General features: G+C 31.2%; 1 protein-coding gene across 1 annotated transcript in view; it reads right to left on the reverse strand.

Annotated features, from left to right (window-relative positions):
* LOC118188335 (cyclin-Q-like) overlaps positions 1–19,437 on the reverse strand; it is a 48,308-nt gene that overhangs the window by 22,507 nt on the left and 6,364 nt on the right. Inside the window, exons 3-4 of the mRNA XM_035358747.2 lie at positions 15,735–15,820; positions 7,808–7,940 (exon numbers count right to left, since the gene is read on the reverse strand). Of these exons, the coding sequence (XP_035214638.1) occupies positions 7,808–7,940; positions 15,735–15,820 (219 nt within the window). The remainder of the gene's footprint in view (positions 1–7,807; positions 7,941–15,734; positions 15,821–19,437) is intronic.

Below are 19,437 nucleotides of genomic sequence, written 5' to 3' on the forward strand. Positions count from 1 at the left end.
GTTCCAAAGCAATCCTGGTAAGTTTCACTGGGAAGGATTACTTAAACTTTTAGGATACGTTTCCAATACCAGACAGCATAAACTTAAACTGGTATGCAAGGAACTGAAGCTCAATATATATTCAGATTCGGATTTTGCTTCAAGCAGGGATGATATGGTGTCTATTGGTGGACAAATAGCTTTGTTGGGAGAATCACCTGTATATTGGCGTACATTTAAAGAAAGGGGAGTGAGTTTATCTACTATGGAGGCTGAATTTATCTCCATGACTGAATCAGCAAAAGAATTAGTTTGGTTTAAAAACATTTTGGATGAATACATTCAGTTTAAAATTGCAAGTAACTATATTTCGAGGCCAATATTGTTTGCTGATAACATGGCTGCTATATGTTTTACAAAATCACCCATTGAAAACTCAAGGACAAAACATATAGATGTGAAACTATTTTTCATTCGTGATCTATTGAACAGGGAAATTTTTGATTTAAAATATGTCCCAAGTAAAGATAATCTGGCTGATCCCATGACAAAACCGCTGACTAAGCATAACCTGATAAGATTTTGTGGAACAATTTTCTTATGAAATTTGTTTTTGTGTGTATTTAAATTAAGAGTTTTGTTAATTTGAAAATATGTTATAAGTCATATATGACGGATATTAGGTAAATGTAAAATTGTATAGTGTAGAATGTTGTATGAGTGACCAGGGCCCTGGGTAAAAGTATTGAGTGTGTGATCATATATATGTCTTTGTATTGTTCTGTAACATGTTGGACTTTCTTGCTACGGTAAAATTTTTGAATAATGGGATAAGATTTTCCCAAAAAAAAATTTTCTTAAAAATTTCTGAATGAAATTGTGATATTTATTTGTTCTTGTTTTGAATTTTGTAAAGATACTCGCATTCGGTTTTTATTTCAGGTCGGAGATGATGATGTGGGGGGCATTTGTTGGAAAATATAGCTTATTTTTAAACCTTTTACTGCATCATCTCTCCTCCTTGAAATGTTTATTTAGTTTAGTCCTTATTTTAATGTAATATAGTAGTTACTTCTACTTCTTTTTCTTGCTGCCACTGTTTGCATTGAGAACGGACTGTTTCAACCTAATTGAGATGCAAAAACGAAATATGATGTTACGGCATCTGAAACGCCGATTCGTGCCGATAGCTGATTGGTTGCCGTGAGATGACGTCATTCCTACTTCTGCTATAAGTATCTTGCGTCGCTCTGGCTCAACCCTTCTAGTTCCTGCTTTCACGGCACTTGAGTGAGCGGTTTTCAGCCCCTTCAGAAGGATGCATGCAGTCCGGTGATTAAAGTGCATTGGTTCCGGTTTGCGAGATGATGGTTCCAGAGGCTACCATATGAGTGACTGCTGTGGGTGGCATCCATGTTCTTCAATGAAGGCGGAATTAAAAATACGTGAGCAGCGACTCCTTGTGCAAACGGGGTTAGGCCTGTTTTAAGTGCTTTCAAGAACTTCATTTAAATTTTCAGGTGTTTTTCTTGACCATTGATTATGGACTTATTGAATGTGTGGCCAGCTTTATTTTTAGGCTGCATAATTACTGTTTAGGACATTTTTGTTTGTATAGAATGCCAGTGTTTTGGAGACCAGGTAAAAATATTTGATGAATGATGGTTATATTATATTTTTCCTAAGACTCTAATATTGTTGACATTTATTTTCTGTGTTTTTATTCTTTATTATATTGTCAATAAATTAGTTAAGTTCAAAATCTTTTATTGTCTTCAATGTCTGCACAACATATCTCAGGGAGCTTTTATTGCTACTACTGCTAAATGTTTAATTTCTTTAAACCTTAAACTTTGCTTTAGCATCAAATTTTGATGATAGCATTGTTCCTTAATCTTCTAATTGGATGCGACTTATTATTTTTTGCAGACTGTAAGAGCAATGTTATAAAAGTAAACTTGAACTTTCGATTATGTCAAAAAGAATTTCCGATGCTGGAGCTCCCAAAGGATCTACAAAACGAAAGTATGTTTCGATGTCCATCAAACAAAAAGTGGAATTGCTGCAAAAAATGGATAAAGACATGAAGAAGGTGACAGAGAGGTTAGTGAAAACGAAAAAATTTCGATTGACAAGTTAGTCCGTATTCTCGGCACAGCAATTACGGGGCTTGAACAGCGGAACTTTGTAACTGAACAAGAAATTATGTCTGTTTATAGAATTAAAGAACCATCTGTGCAAACATTGAGAACCATTTGTCTGGGGGGTACCTCTAATGTACAGTAGCCAGATCAGCATTTTTTAACTCAGAGTGGAAACGTGTTTGTTGGCATGATCCAGGCGTTTTTCCAGCTTATCTAAATTTAAATGGGATTCCACCCCCTGTGAGAAAAACTCATGATCGGGTGTAGAAATGACGGAAGTATCAAAGAGATCACAGACTGTTGACAAAAAGGATCAATGAGTCTTTAGTAATTTGCACTTGCTGGTCTATAGTAATTTTAAAAATTTTCTTTTCTTCTTAAGACTTTTTTAACAAGATTTATCGCACTCCTTTGGCACCTTCATTTAAAGGCTCCATATCTGCCTGTAATTCCATAGCAATAACAGGAGTCGATTTTTGACCATCAGGTGATAATCGCAACATATTGTTTTGGAAAATACCAAGCTTGTTTTTAACAGAATCTCGGGCAATAATAAAAAACTCATCACCATATTCAACAACAGGAAAAAATAACTTTTACAAGTTGTACGTGAAACATCTTGGGTCGAGCCCCAAGTAATACGAGCCAGACGTTTCAGTAGTTTAGATCGAATGTTCTTGGTCAATGATAGATGCATTAATTTTTTTTAAGATAATTGTGTGTCTAAATGAATGTTAAAATAGACAGTATCATATAAATTCTGTTCAGATACTTATTATTATAATGAAGATGAATATCATGATATTTAATACTAAAGCAGGACAACTAAAAAAAAATTTTTTTTTAAAATATAAGTACTACCATATTATATTAAGAGAGCCCAGGTGTTAAGAAACATTTAAGGCCTGTTTAAGACACTCTCCTGGGCAACGCAGTCAGATCCGATAACAATAATCACCATAGCTTTAGGGAAAAAACTAGATGTGAATGCACGTGATAGCTATAGGAATATTGTCAATTAAATCATTTATCACAATATTAAAAATAATAGGACTCAGTACTACTCCCGTAAGTAAACTCTGTTTTGTTTTTTGATAACCCAACACATTTTGACCATATTTAACACATTAATCTCTTAAGAAAACTTTTAATCTAATAATATATGTCGCCAGAAATGCCACAGGAAATCAATCTTTTAAACAATCCTGCTCTCCAAATTTTATCAAAAGCATTTTTGAAATCTACAAATATAGCATGGGTACCTTGTTTTCTCTGAAAGCCATCCTTTATTTGTTGAGATACATGGACCATTTGTTCAACAGTATATCTATGTCTTAGAAAAACCCACGTGCCTTTCAGAAACCGCATGTTTGTCCAACAATCTGTTAGCAACCAATCTGTCAGTTAAATTATGTATAATGTTTGCAAGAGAGATGGGTGACAACTATCCAAATTTTCTACAAATTTGTTAGGTTTGAGAATAGTAATGTTAACATGCAAAATGTTAATAATAAAAAGACACATAAAAAAGTTTTGTAAGCTATCTTACTAAGAAAACTGAACATTGATATGACGAAATGAGAAAAACCTTAAAAAAAGAAAAACATATACCAACACTGCATCGGAAATTCTAAACATATGTGGCTTTTCAAATGTTTGCAATTTTGCAGGTGAATCACATATGGTGTAAGTGTAAAGAAAATGGTACTTAGCTAGCAGGAGTGAGTGCAACAGCAGACTGGGTAAACTGTGAACTCAGACAGAGCATTAAAAAAAAACTTAACAAATCCTTTTGAGCGATTATCAAAATCTGAACTCTTTCAGAATTTTTTATTTATCTACTCCTTTGACATCTTCATTTAAAGGCTCCATAAGATAAGCATTTGTTACTAGGAATCACATAATCAAACTATGCCCAAACTTCTTGAAACTTCGCAAAATCATCCTCAAGAGGCTCTACACGAAGTTTCAGCAAATTTATATTAGGCTTCTCTGTTTCAGTATTCGAAATAAGTCAAGAATTAGTCTTCAATGACAAACCTGTTTTATTTCTACCCAAATTCTGGAGATGATTCTTGACTTTCGTTTTTGTACAAATAGTACATTTTCTATATTCTTGCTTATTCTCAATTTCCATTTAGACACTTCAGGAATTAAATCCTCAATGTCTAGATCTCACTCAAATACCTGTTCTTAATTTTTTGCAGATTCATTTCACATTCTTCTAATGATTTTATATCTGCAATACCTTGTTCCAGTAATTTTACATGTTCTGTTAATTACTTGCAATGTTAATCTTAATGTTTTGGATTTTGTTTTCACTTTATCTAAAGCTTTTTGTTTTTTGTATTCTCATCCATAATAATAACTAACATATAATTCTATACTTCTAAATTTTTTACTCTGATAGTATCATCATTAATAATTCAATATAAATATTCTACAGTTCAAGAAAACATTCAAATTTCAAACTGAAACTTATCCCTCCTTCGTTGCTCATGGTATGTGATGGCAATAGGTATTCATCCCGTTTCTGAGAATATGTTAGCTAGTGATACAGTCAAAAGTCGTTAATTCGGACTCGTCGGGACTTCGATGATTCTGGATTATCGATTTTTCCGGATTATAGATCATCAGTTTAAAAATCTGGTAAGATGGCATGCAGAAATTATAAAATTAAAAATATGAAATCGTAATTTATAAAATAAAGAACAATTATGATCTAAAGGGTATCAAAATTTACAAAAAGAAAGCTTAATATTTATTTGTTTACTTTATTAAACATTTCTTTCAATGTAAGTTGTTTAAGTTGCTTCGTTTTTTATGTGATAATACATTCTCTTTAATTCTATAAACAGACATAATTTCTTGTTCAGTTACAAAGTTCCGCTGTTCAAGTCCTATAATTGCTGTGTCTACCGACTAATTTGTCAATCGAAATTTTTTCGTTTTCAATAACCTCTGTCACCTTCTTCCCTATCGGAAGCGAATTATAATGACGAGGAATTTGATTTAAATCATATCAAAGACGGAGTACATCGAGATGAAATACTACATTTAGTAAGGTATAAGCCAAATAAAATAAAAACACCTGCCCTGAAGATAAGGATAGTGCTGACAGATAAACTTCCAATTCATTGATCGCGGCTGCATTAAAGATAAACAAAGTTTAGATAAACAAACGTTAAAGTTTAGATAAACAAAGGATATGCCTTTATCCATTTTTTGCAGCAATTCCACTTTTTGTTTAATGAACTTCGAAACAAACTTTTGCTTTGTAGATCCTTTACATAAGTTTGTAGCTTTGAGGTCCGGATTATAGATCATTCTGGATTATGGGTGTCCGAATTAACGACTTTTGACTGTATAGCTTGACTCATCAGAATGGCACACTTTATTATTAAACTAGGTTTTAACTAAATTTATTAAGGAACTAATTATTAACACACATACATCCAGCTTGTATGCTGGAAATCATAAAACATCGCCATTACATTCATTCGCGCTCTTCTATCTCAGTTTTAGTCTTCTCATGCCATCTGTCGGCGCTTACAGAAGATATAAGAATTACTATAAGCAACAGTGAGTGACAGCTGAATCCTGTCTAAAAAAATTAAGTTTGTTTATTTCTGGATGATAGATAAATTACTATTACAAAATTTGCACCAAATGAACTTACTCTCCAGAATAAATTGCTCGTAAATGTATATAAATTATTATTAGTTTTTTTTTTTTTTTTAATTATAATATGAGCATTAATTCTAACTATAATATGGGTAATAAGTCTAACCTCTTCTCCATGTTTTTTAACTTAAATGAATCATGAATCTAAGTTAACCTTAGACGCTGTCTCAGGAAGTGAGGACTGTTAAGTAAAGCTTTTAAGAATGGCAAAGCTAAGTTACATTAGCCCTTTTGAATAGAAAATAATGCTAAATAAAATCTTCTTATTAAAATTGCAAAATTTTTCAGATAACTATCACCAAACATTTACTGCATAATTACCACGTGCTTCCTTGTTAAATCAGCCATAATTAGTCGTGAAAATTAGAAACCAGAACTGGCAAACTTGTAATAACAGTAATACATCATACAGTCAAAAGTCGTTAATACGGACTCATCGGGACTTCGGCGATTACGGATTATAGATAATCAGTTTAAATCTGGTAAGATGGCATGCAGAAATTACAAAATTGAAAATATGAAACTATAATTTATGAAATAAAGAACAATTATGATCTAAAGGGTATCAAAATTTACAAAAAGAAAAAGCTTAATGTTTATTTTTTTACTTTATTAAACATTTCTTTCAATGTAAGTTGTTTAAGTTGCTACGTTTCATGTGATAATACTTTCTCTTTAATTCTATTAAACAGACATAATTTCTTGTTTAGTTACAAAGTTCCGCTTTTCAACTCCTATAATTGCTGTGTCGAGAATACAGACTAATTTGTCAATCGAAATGTTTTCGTTTTCTGTAACCTCTGTGTCACTTTCTTCACTATCGGAAGCGAATTATAATGACGAGGAACTTGATTTAAATCGTATCAAAGATGAAGTACATCGAGATGAAATACTACATTTAGTAAGGAATTATAAGCCAAATAAAATGAAAACATCTGACCTGAACATAAGGATAATGCTGACAGATCACCTTCCAATTCATTGCGCGCCGCAGAGCAGCGTGAAATTGATAAACAGATTTCGGATTTCGAAACATACTTTCGCTTTGTAGATCCTTTACATATTAGTAAATATATATTGGAAATTCTATTTAACATAATGAAAGTTCAAGCTTACTTTTATAAAATTGCTCTAACAGTCTGCAAAAATAAAAGGCCGGATCCAATTCGAAGATTAAGGAACAACGCAATCTGCTACATTAACTGAATTAGATAATTTTAGCTTAGCTTATACCGTTCATTATACATTAAATGCGCATGCGTAGACGTATCATGCGCATGCGCATATTCGCAGCCATAAAGGTCTTACGAGCACGCGTAAACGTCAACGCTACGCATGCGCAGAAAATTTGTAGCTTTGAGGTCCGGATTATGGGTGTCCGAATTAACAACTTTTGACTGTATAACAAAAAATATATAATGTTTAATGTGCACAATTAAGCTATGGATGATGCTGAAATTGTGAAATTCTCCGATTTTGGGGGGGGGGAAAACAAATTGTTGTGTACATAGGGAGAAACAACAGTAATGCATCAAAGAATATAGTATGCATAATATTTACTGTATCATATAATCTACATTAAACAATTCAAATTTATATTTTAAACTGTATTTTTATTTGCTTCCTTTTGATATAATGATAAAGTTTGCCGATAAATACTTACGAGGCGGCAATATGTAGACAAGAAAAAATAGTACTAGTTCTCCCCATGTACACAGCCATCTGTTTCTGCTTTACAGAAACATTAGAGAATTGCACAAATTTGGCATCAGGCAACATTATATATATCATGACAGTGTTTTTTCATTTTCCATGGTATTTTCTAGTTTTTGCCAAACTAATTTTTAATGTTGGCAAAGCACTTGCAGTAACTGATTTAAAAAAGAAATAGCTTTTTTTTTTTTTTTTTTTTTTAGAAAATAAACAAAAATTAATATTTTAGGTACAAATTTGTGCATACCTTTTTTTCCCCCTCTATTTTAAAATTTAAATTTTTTTACCTCATGTGCCATCTCATGACATGTAATGCCACCCAGCACTTTGAACACGAAAAGTTCAGCTAACTTCAAATACTTCTCGAGGGTGATTTTAGCTTCACTCCTTAAGTTCCGCAGATATTCTTTTTTAATCATACTAAAGAAAATGAAAAATTTCAGTTAAAAAATAAATATGAATTGCTTAAAAAAGCAAACTAATTTTCTTAATACAAATATCAAAATGTTATTAAATGTTTACACACTCTTTTAAAATAAAGATTCATGTAAGTAGTAAAACGTTTATATGTGCACTTCCAAATTTTGAAATACCAATGAAATTTTTATTCATATGTTTATTCAGATTTATAAGTGAAGACATTTTTATATACTGCAAAAGCAAAAATAATCATTGCCACATGTTCTATTCAAATACTATAATAAATCTAGAACGATGTATAAAAGAAATTAAGCAAACAAAACAAAAAAGTAACAGTTTTTCACAGATGATTCACAGGGTTCATAGCCACATTTTAGTTAAAAAAAATAAGCACCTATAAGCACTTTTCAAGCACATTTTAAGAAAAAAAATAAGCACCCGTCTAATTACATTATACACAACTGCATAACCTTAAAAGAAAAATTAGACTTGCAATTTAAAATATGAGCAATGCAATATTTATCAAGAGAATGAGCATTACCTCAACCATGGAAAACAACTGTTTTTTTTTTTTTTTTTTTTTTTTTTTTTTTTTTATTTTAATTTTAAATGACAGTTTAATTTACAGAATTAGTTTACAATGAGAGAAAAAAAAAGAACTATGCAGAACTAAACTATATTACAAGATTTAATGATGAAATTTCAGTTCAAAATGTAGAAAATAAATAATAATAAGCCATATTAATTGTATTCACTTGGCATCTAATAATAAATACAATTTATTTTCCCACTCATATTAATATTTAAATAATTTAAATCAAAATTCTGAACATTTTCTAAATTTTCATTGCATAACAGTTTTCCCTTAACATATATTCCAAGCAAAGTAATTTAAGTAAAAAAGAGGAACATTTCTGAAATCAGGAGACGGGAAATTGTTTCATGCAGTCATCCTTAAACAGTAAAAGCTTAACTAACCCGCATACTCGGAAATTGCCGAATATTCCGTATAGTCGAGCGTAATTGGAAAAAGAGGAGGGGGGGGAGATTGTAGCCGTTCTTTAGATTTCTCGGCTAAATAAATGATTTTGACATTTCGATATGTGCATCATATAAAAATAGACCAACGGAACTGAGAAATATTCTGCTTAGAAAGCACAGTAAAACTTTTTTAAGTGTTCATAAATAAATCTCAGACTGAACATCAAAATTAATTATATCTGCAAAATATCGCAAACATTATTGTGCAATACGTGCGGCGTAATTCTTCCATATGTGATATTACGCAATCGGAATCAACTGCCGGTATTCGGAGAATAAAGAACTAAATAAAGGAAAACTAATCTGGGGTGTTTTTGATTCTAATTTTGAACAGATTGCGTTAAATTTCCGCAATTTTCCCGCAAAACTTTTAGTCCTATTCAATCCAGATTGGACAGTGACCAAAAAAAAAAAAAAAAAGTCCGCTGCTTCAATACTAGAGATTTTGCGGAGAAAGGGGAGAACCACCCAACCTCCATACTGTATAATGTATTGGGGGGGGGGGGGAATATTCTGACTATTCGATTACTTTCCTTTTATTTAAGCCATTCCGCATATTATTCCTTAGAAAGCTAATCTGTGTAAAAATACACCCATTTTTGGAAGTTTATCTACACTTCAGGAGCTACTGCAACTATATTACTATAAATATTCATACATATGCTCTTAATATAAGCATAACGATCATAATAAACACGAATATGAACTGAACACGCGGAACGAGAATGCAAATTAAAATCTTGATAGAAATTCAAACGTGTGTAGTATTTGGGTGGGTGGAAAAGAATACCGAATTACCGGAATTTTCTACGGTTTTTGCAATTCTTTGACCAAAAGAACGACGTGCACCTGTCTATACTCTCGCGCGCACCATAGGTTACGTTAATGCAGAGAAAGGGGGGGAAAGCTATTTCCGGGAGTACGATTCACCATCTGACGTTCCATATAAGGAAGAAAAGTTGTTTATTTAGTTTCGGCTTTGGTACGGGAGGAAAGATGCGCGTTCATTAAAAAAAGCACTAAAAGCAAAAAATAAGCACTAAAAACAATAAAATAAGGGCTTTAAAGAAAAGGTAAGCACCTATAAGGGCCCTTATATTTTATTTTCAAATATAAGGACTTATAAGCACTTGTAAGGACGGCTACGAACCCTGATTCAGTATTTCTCATTCAATTAATTCAGTTCTCACTTCGCGACAAGGCAAAAATACATAAAAACTCAAAATATCTGTATTAAAAATTACAAAGTATACCTTAAACACATATTTCTTCGAAAAAATTCCAGAATGGAATAAGTATGATTTAATTCGCAATAATAAATGAAGACGGGCGGCTAAAACCCGCCGGGAACTGAAGAAATTCAACCAATCAGAATAAGCCACCGTCGGAGACTGCTTTTGGCCGCCAATTTTTATGCCAATAATTGAAGAGTTTGCTTTGGATTCATTTCCTCCTCATATTCCATTTTTCGTATCTATGATATGTTTTTTGTTAACATTTGTAACTTTTATTTTTATAAAAGGCAACGGAGTGGAAAAGCTTACAAAGCCACAAGCTTTTTTTTTTTTTTTTTTTTTTTTCAGAAAGTTTCTAAATACTAACAAATTATAATTTGAACATTTTCTAAAATGTATTGCATTTTTGTGTGATGTTTGTTTTTCAAGAAATGTAACACATTAGATTGTATAAATTGATAGTAAAATTCTCAAATATACTGTATTTTTGAAAAGCTTAATATATAATTTTTAAATTGTTTTATTTATCTAATAAAATTTGGAATTCTCTGCCAATTTCAACACTAAATAATATATTAGGAAAGTCTTCCAATTTGTATATGTAAATCTCAGTTCAATTAAAGTATTTGATTTCTGCAATAGTATTTTCTCACAGAAGATTAGTTGCAATACTTTTACAGACTTTACGTGTGTGAAGGATTAATTCACATAACAAATAGATTTTTAGAAAAAATGTCAGTAGCATAACATGAGGAATGTAAAATGTGAAGATTTTCTTTATAATGTATTATACATATGCAGTTTATAATCATTCGAAAAAGAGGCCCGTGAGTGGTAAGACTGTTGAATACTGATAGTTAGGTTTATACAATATGCTTTTGGACACATTTTGCACAGCTTATCTGGTCTGACATTTTCTGTAAAATATTAAATGAAAAATGTAGTATTTGTACCCAATATAATACCTGATCTGCAAAATAAGATTACCGTGGCTGTGGAGACTGACATACCAGTGAAACTGTTATATGGTGTTGTAGATATTACACAAATAGATCAGCTAGATTATCAAGCAGTATGAGGGTAGGTATCATATAACCAAACATTTATAGGTATGTGTTTTAAAGTTATAGACTGATAATATGATTAGAAATTATATTTCTGTCATACTTATGAATCTTCTGTGAAACATACTTATTTTGCATAAATCTACTTTCAAAATACTCTATTTTGATACAACCCATTGTTTAAAAAAATTAATGGCTTAAGCATGGAAACTGCATAACGAAATTCCTAATTGTGTAAAGGAAGCTACAGTCATTATGGAGATTATTGCTTATAGGTGAAGTTAAACAGGCTTTAAGCTTGATGAATAGTATTTCCACAGTAAGATCCTTAACATTCGCAATAAATTTTAAATTTAAAGACAATTGTAAATGAGGAAACATTTAGCAGAATGTAAAAACTTTTTGAAAAATCTGAGCTTCGTTCTTAAAACTTTTCGAATGATCAACTGAGGTGAGAGAACAAAATAGCGTGTGGCAATTTCTGGCATAAATTTTGCATGTCATGAAATTTATTCGATATTTTCGATAATTTCTACAATATTCTTTATTTTGGTTTTTTTTTTTTTTTTTTTTTTTTTTTCATGCACAGTTATACAGTTTTTTGTTTTCTGTGTTTGTAAAAATTAAAACATTTAATTATAATTTGGTATTTTGTTTTATGGAATAAAGCACGAGCTCTTTGTTAATATTTTGGTAGCTAATATTTAATCAAAATTTTATTTAGGTTGATAAATTACAATTTAATATATATTGCCAAAAACATCAGATTATGTTGCATAATATGAATATTTTTATAAATTCTTAAAATCTGTAAATATTAAGTTTTTTAGTACTGCATTCAAATATATTTTTTGCACATGGATCATATGCATAATTACAAAACTTGAAGTTGGAATATTTCAATTGTTTGTTTTCTATATACAAATGCGTTGTTTTTATCCATTTAACATTTCATCAGTAATTTCTTAACACATTAAATATTGCATTGGTCCCTAGGAAACCAATATTAAACCAAGCAAAATAGACTTGCTGTTTAATATATTAGATATTATGAAAACATAACATTAGTTTAAACCATTGTAAAACAATAAATGAATGTTAAATCTGTAATTAAATGCACATAAGCCATTTTTGACTCTTATATAACAATGGTATAATAAATTGAATGATGATTCAGAAGTCAAACAACAAAAATCAGCGTTAATTCACAAAATTTTCACAGGACTAGTTTCGATGGTTTTACCGAACTTTTAGAGAAATTATGTTTTAGTTCTGGTTTCGCCAACAGATGGCACCACTTGCTTATTCTTGTCCAGGCTTTCTTATCTTATCTAAACATTATTTCCTATCTTGTTCATTTGCGGTTTTGCAGCTGAAGATGATGGTTCGGTAAAACCATCGAAACTAGTCCTGTGAAAATTTTGTGAATTAACGCTGATTTTTGTTGTTTGACTTCTGAATCAGTATTTATTCGGCGTGTTATTGTGTCTTAAATTGAATGATGTTAAGCTATTAAATTTGCTTGGAAAATAACAATTATAAACACTTTTTATATAGTTATTCTACTACTAGGCATAATTATTAAAAATGAAAAAAAAAAAAGTGCAGTTTCTAAATCAGTTTTGATATGAAGAAAAAACAATGATGATACATCATGTAATGGTAACTTCATCCGAAGATTCTACAGCAGAGTAAACTGAGAAACCTTCTATAAAATGAACATGAAATTCTTACAAGTAAAATTATTATCATCTTTTATGATTAGTATTCATTCGAGTGGATAAGACTAAGGTGCACTGGCAGTTTGAACGCTGGTAGACAGGCTAGCTTTTTAGGATATTTCTTGTGTGTCACATGAAACAGAAGTCATTTTCTCGTAATATACTTCATGAAAGTCTTCTTCGCTCAAAAAGATACTGTTTTCATGATTTGCAAAAATCAGTTAAGCAAATAAGAAAACATTCTCATTTTCTACCATCCGTATAGAACTCCGGGGGGGGGGGGGGAATTGTACGATCTCTTATCAACATAAATATTTTTATGCATGCATTAAGAGAACAAAAAAAATTTATTTATGAAAAAACAACAAATTTAGTTTTTCTTATTTATATTTATACTGAAAAACTACATAATTATGAAAATTCACTACATTTCCACCATCAGAAATGATAGCAAATTATAGGCACATAGGCAATATATGTGTAGGCTATAGTATAAAATTTCTTGCTGCTTACAAAAAAAAATTAGAGTCATCCAATGGTGGTAGGTTTTATTGGAATATTTTATTTATACAGAAAAAGAAAATGCATGGGATTTCAAGAAAATTTGTTTAGAATTTGTGCTAGGGATTACTATATGACATCCGAAATCATAATCATCTACAGCAATCATAAGTAAATGAAATTAAAATTGCAGATTAAATATTCTGTGATTTCCAAATATGTATAATTACAAACTCTGAAGACTACTTAAGGTGATAAATTAAGGCATATTATTCAGAAAAGTCCTGTCAATAAAAGAAAATAATGTACATACCAACACATATAGTGTAAAATTATCCACAGATTTATCATGAATAAAACTTACTTGAATGTGCTAATGCTGCATTTTTGCAAGACGTAAAAAATTACATCTTTATATTAATAATTACATCTTTATATAACACAATGAAATGAAACAGAATTATCTAGATACAGAATAATGCATAATCTATTTTTTTTTTTTTTTTTTTTTTTTTTTTTTTTGGAATTACTGGGTGTCAGCTGAAATTTTATGAGCTATCCCATACCCTTTTAATATGTAGATTCTCTGAATAATCACTCCATTTTATATGTTTCAGTAAGCGCTTTTGTTAATATAGTTTTGCTTACAGAAAAATACACAAAAGAGAGATTTCTACGATCAGGTTGTTTAAATAAAACACATTCTTAAAATATTTTCTTTATCGAATTTTATGTACATACAATACATGAAATAATAAGAAACCTAAATATCACCAAACATTTTCAAAAACACAAAGAGCCAAGAAATTTTACAATACAGTAATGTTTATCAATTATTACTTTATTTAAAAGGGTATTAGAAAATCGAAAAGTTATTCGGTATCGGGATAGCAAGTTGAGTAGAATTTACAGTTGTATTTGTTTTAGAAATTGAAATTTAAATTAATCCCAATAAATATTGTACATTACTTATCGCCTCTATGGTAAATTAAATATTAAATCACATCAGCTTCCTCAAAATAATAAGCGAAACAAATGATCTATCTACTACGAAAGAAGAACGAACAAATTACCATAACATTAACAAGCACATTCTGGTATACCAGTTTTGCACTAAAATTGCGTTTGGCGAAAGAGAAATGATGCCAAAAGTTCCTGGCGCAACAGTCCTCTCTAATTGGTTAAATTTCTTCAGTTCCCGGCGGGTTTTAGCCGCCAGTTAAATGAAGGCGTTATCTTTGTTGTTACGAAGCTTAGTCTTTCTAGATTGGCAACAAATCTACTAGTCTGCTGTTTCAAATGTAAATAAATATGTCCGCCATGTTATTCAAAAATTAGGCTTAACCGCACTTAAACAGCTTTCAATTGTTGATAATTCTACAAATATTACTTGCAGACCTCCTAAAGGCATAAAAACCTTAACCGGAAGATAAAAACAACGTAATTCAACCATTTTTAAAGCAAGAAAATGCACAATTTACAAACATATAAGAGTAAAGAAACTGAGATCACTGAGCCAGATAACAGAGTGGATATATCTATAAATATATTTATATACGTTTGGTGCGGCCAATTGCAACAAAAATACGAGGTGCACATCTACATCTTATGGCAGTCCTATATACAAAATTTCAATGTTCTGAGGCTACTCGTTTTTAGTTATGTGAGATACGTATCGCAATTTTTCGTGATGTCTGTACGTACGTATCTACAGCCATCACAAAAAATTCTCTTTAGAATTCATTTTAAAGCAGTTTTATAATTTTTTGGAAGAAAATAGTCTTTTATTCTGTACTTACATACAGATGTCACACAAAAACATCGTTAAATTGCATTCAATAGTGGTCAAAATGGATATTTTCGTTGAAATATGCTGCCTGAAACTTTTCGCGATTGCAATACTTCCTTTTTACTTCGTACAAGGAGTAAAAATAACTTTCTTCCTTAACATTTCATTAATACAAATAAAAACTGCATATTTAAAAATATTTGCTTATTCACAGATTTACTAAAATAATCCATATTTAACTGCTACGTAACTTGTTTACATTGGAATGAGTGCAAATTTATGAAATCATGTTTTAACAAGCACAGAAAACACAAGATGCACACAACAGTAAATATATAACAGTTATTTCTATAAAATCAAGAAACTTGCATGAAAACTGAACTGGCAATAATTTTTACTAAGAAATAAAAATATACATAATTTCTATTTATATAACTACTTACTGGTGAAATGTAAGTACCACTATTGTTTTATTCAAGGTTTCATCATAGGCTGCACAGCTCAATGTGAGAGTAGCAGCAGCAAGCATCTGTAATTCATTGTAAAATCAGAAATATGTATACATTATATAAAACACTTTGTAACTATATAAAGTTAGTAAAGTAATTTATGTAATGCAACATAGGGTTGATCTTTACATTATGGTAACTTGGCAATTTTTTGGCGACCAACTCTCCTACAGCAACCCTCTATTTTTTTTTTTTTTTTCTTTTTTTCCCTGCCGCCATTTTGTCTTCACGAAGTAAAGACATGTTTCTTTTCTTTTTATCTACTGAACACTTCTTCCAACAATCTACTAGCCGAATTACATTTATGCTAGAAATTTTATCTAACAAAACTGCTTAATCATGACAAATATTCACTGCAAAATTGGGAAAAAGTGCACAATACCATACTCCTTACGCGTTTTTCAAAATAACACATAAACCATGTACACGTCGACTTACTTTTACTTAAAAAAAAGTTCCAGAATTACACAAAAATGACATTGCGCACACTCTTCACTATATCCATGTACACTGCTTTTTTCTCATAAATTAGAAAAATTTCACGAAAATACATGACAATTTTCTGAATCTTTAAACCCGGTAAAAAGAACATATATGAAATTACCTGATTGCGAAAAAGTATATACCCTTTCCAAATATGAACATTTCCACATATAAAATAAATAAAATATCCAAAAACATTTACCTCTAAATCATCTATTATATTATAAACGTCACCAACGAATTCATACCGCAAGCATTACAAATACTTAGTGTCAAATATTTAAATTATTTCCATGCACGTTTACTTCAACTAAAATGTATACCAAATTCCTACAAACATAAAATTCACAAAATAACTATCATTTAATTAAAATATAATTAAATTCAAAAACACTACTTAAAATATAAATGAGCACATACATTAAATTAATAAAAATTACCTTACAATCCTAATTACTTTAAACTAAATCATTGCTAATAACAATTTTCCCAATAATACCAAATTCCATTACTTCCACCTTACATTTAGAACAATGCATAAAAATAATATCCTCAAATAATTAAAAATACTAATTTACCTAATCTTCTTCAGAATCTTGATTACGTGTCTCATAAACTTTTCTTCTTTCTGTTTCAGGATCTTTAAAATCATACTTATATTTCACAGCAAGGTACCAGGTAAAATAAATAACTTAATAAAACATCTTTAATTCTATCTCGCACAACCTTAAAGAAACACTTATTACTACCCCTTTCATTCTCACTAAATACCCATTTCGAATTCACTTTAGTTAGGGCCATGGGATCCAAAAATTAACGAACACTGTTTCACACAACACAGAATAAAGCCAAATACAAAATTTCCACATTTTTTCCCAATTTCCTCCCCTTTTCCGATTAAAGAACCGTAATTCGTCCATTAATATCACATGACATATCCCATGATCTCTCATTTTCCTCACACAAAATAATGCGTAATCGGAACTGAGTACTGCTCACATTATTACCAAAGTCCCAGGTAGTAACCTTTATCGCCTCCAAAATGTCGCCAAACTACCAGTTACCATATTCTAAAGATCAGCCCAACATAGTAAACAAAACTAAATTTTTGCTAAATAAAAACTAAATTTAAAGGCATAAAAAAACTGTGTGCTTAGAAAAATTTATCAAAATGAAACCTTTATTTTACCAGTGGGAAGTTAAATATATAAAAGCAATTAAAACTGAATAGCAATCAATAAATTTACTAAGCTCATACATGTTAAAAACCAATACATATTACTTTGGGAATGTATAGCCACTGCTGCCATTAATGCATTCATTCTGCATAATTTGCTGCAAGATATTCCGCAACTATTAAGCAAAGTTAGTTAGTAAAGTAATTCTTGTAATGCAACATAGTAAACAAAACTAAATTTTTGCTAAATAAAAACTAAATTTAAAGGCATAAAAAAAAAACTGTGTGCTTAGAAAAAATTATCAAAATGAAACCTTTATTTTACCAGTGGGAAGTTTAATTATATAAAAGCAAATAAAACTGAATAGCAATCAATAAATTTACTAAGCTCATACATGTTAAAAACCAATACATATTACTTTGGGAATATATAGCCACTGCTGCCATTAATGCATTCATTCTGCATAAGATATTCCGCAAATTCATGCACACGTCAAAATGGCAGTAACTGCCGTATCATATCCAATACACTTTTGACTAAAAAAGGGTCACCTGTCAGACCAATGGAGGATTACAATAACATTCAGGCATTTCCTAAATACATTTTCCATCCATGAACAGGCATTTTCTTGTAGAAGGATGGCTCCTGGCACACACCTGAATGCACTAGTAATACAACAGCTTGCAAGATACTGTCATCATTTCAAAGTGATATAAATGACCATTTAAAGCCAGGATAACCAAACTGGTCCCTACCGCGAAGTAGAGGGCAATTTAAGTTTTCACGGTGGGTGGTGGAGGTTTTTGTCCGATAATGTTCAAGGACGATCAAAACATGCATGGATGTATACACATGTGTACACACCTTAAAGTTTAGTTCTCTACTTGACCATTCTGCTTCCGTACATTTATATGGCTTTGTTTTTAGTTAATGTATTTTCTGTCTATTAAAAGTTTAATATTGTAGATTATACACCAATGTTCATGAAAAATGCAACACCATGAAGGAACTGTCGGAAATAAATTTATTTCACACATCACTGATAGTGGTACAAATAACCTATCAAATTTATGAGAAAAACAACACAACAAATGTTGGAAATTAGTATCTTATGTGTCCACCACATTAAGCAATAAGAGCATGTACACATCATGGCATTCTATCACACAGTTTCTGAATGTAATCCTGGGGAACGGCATTCCATATGGCTTCTGCTTAACACCAAAGTTCAGTCTTAGTGTGCACTTCACCAATTATATGAGCGAAGTTGCCAAGTAATGAAATTCTAGACATTCTCAAGGGGCAACATATCCCGGGAATAAGCAGTTTATGGAAGTAGCAAAACCTGTTGACCCTTAATGAAGTCTTCTGCAGCCTATAAAATGCGCATGACCATTATCCTGCTGAAATACAGTGCCCGGAATGCATTGAAAAGGGGAATGACCTCTATTTCCAGAAATTTCCATATGTAGCGATTACTGTTGAGGTTGCCCAGAATCTGTACTAAAATGGGATCGACAATTATACCCAACAACTCCCCACACCATGATGTCAGATGTTTGTGCAGTATGATGTTGAATAACTTACTGCGAGAGCAGACATACTCTTCTGTAATGTCTGGCACGTGCTCTTCCATCACTGTATTCCAAATTGTACTGAAATTCATTGAAAAGCAACTTGCCACCACATGCCACACCACACACTCTGTTGATATGCCCATTACAGTCGGACCATCTGTGATTCAGCAACATGGAAATTTTCTGTAGAAGAACCCTTGCACGAAGTTCAATGCTGCAGCAGACGGTGACGAACTATGGAGTCAGTCGGCAAATCTATGATTCAGCGACATGGAAATTTTAGATAGAAGAACCCTTGCACGCAGTTCAATGCTGCAGAACTGTGGAGTTAATGGTTAAACAACACAACACCTGTAGCCGTGACCCAACATTGTGCTAACGTACGAGATGACACTGTAC

This window comes from Stegodyphus dumicola, chromosome 8 (genome assembly GCF_044657685.1).
Source record: "Stegodyphus dumicola isolate Sdum_Otavi_A_Nest chromosome 8, ASM4465768v1".
Lineage (NCBI taxonomy): Eukaryota > Metazoa > Arthropoda > Arachnida > Araneae > Eresidae > Stegodyphus > Stegodyphus dumicola.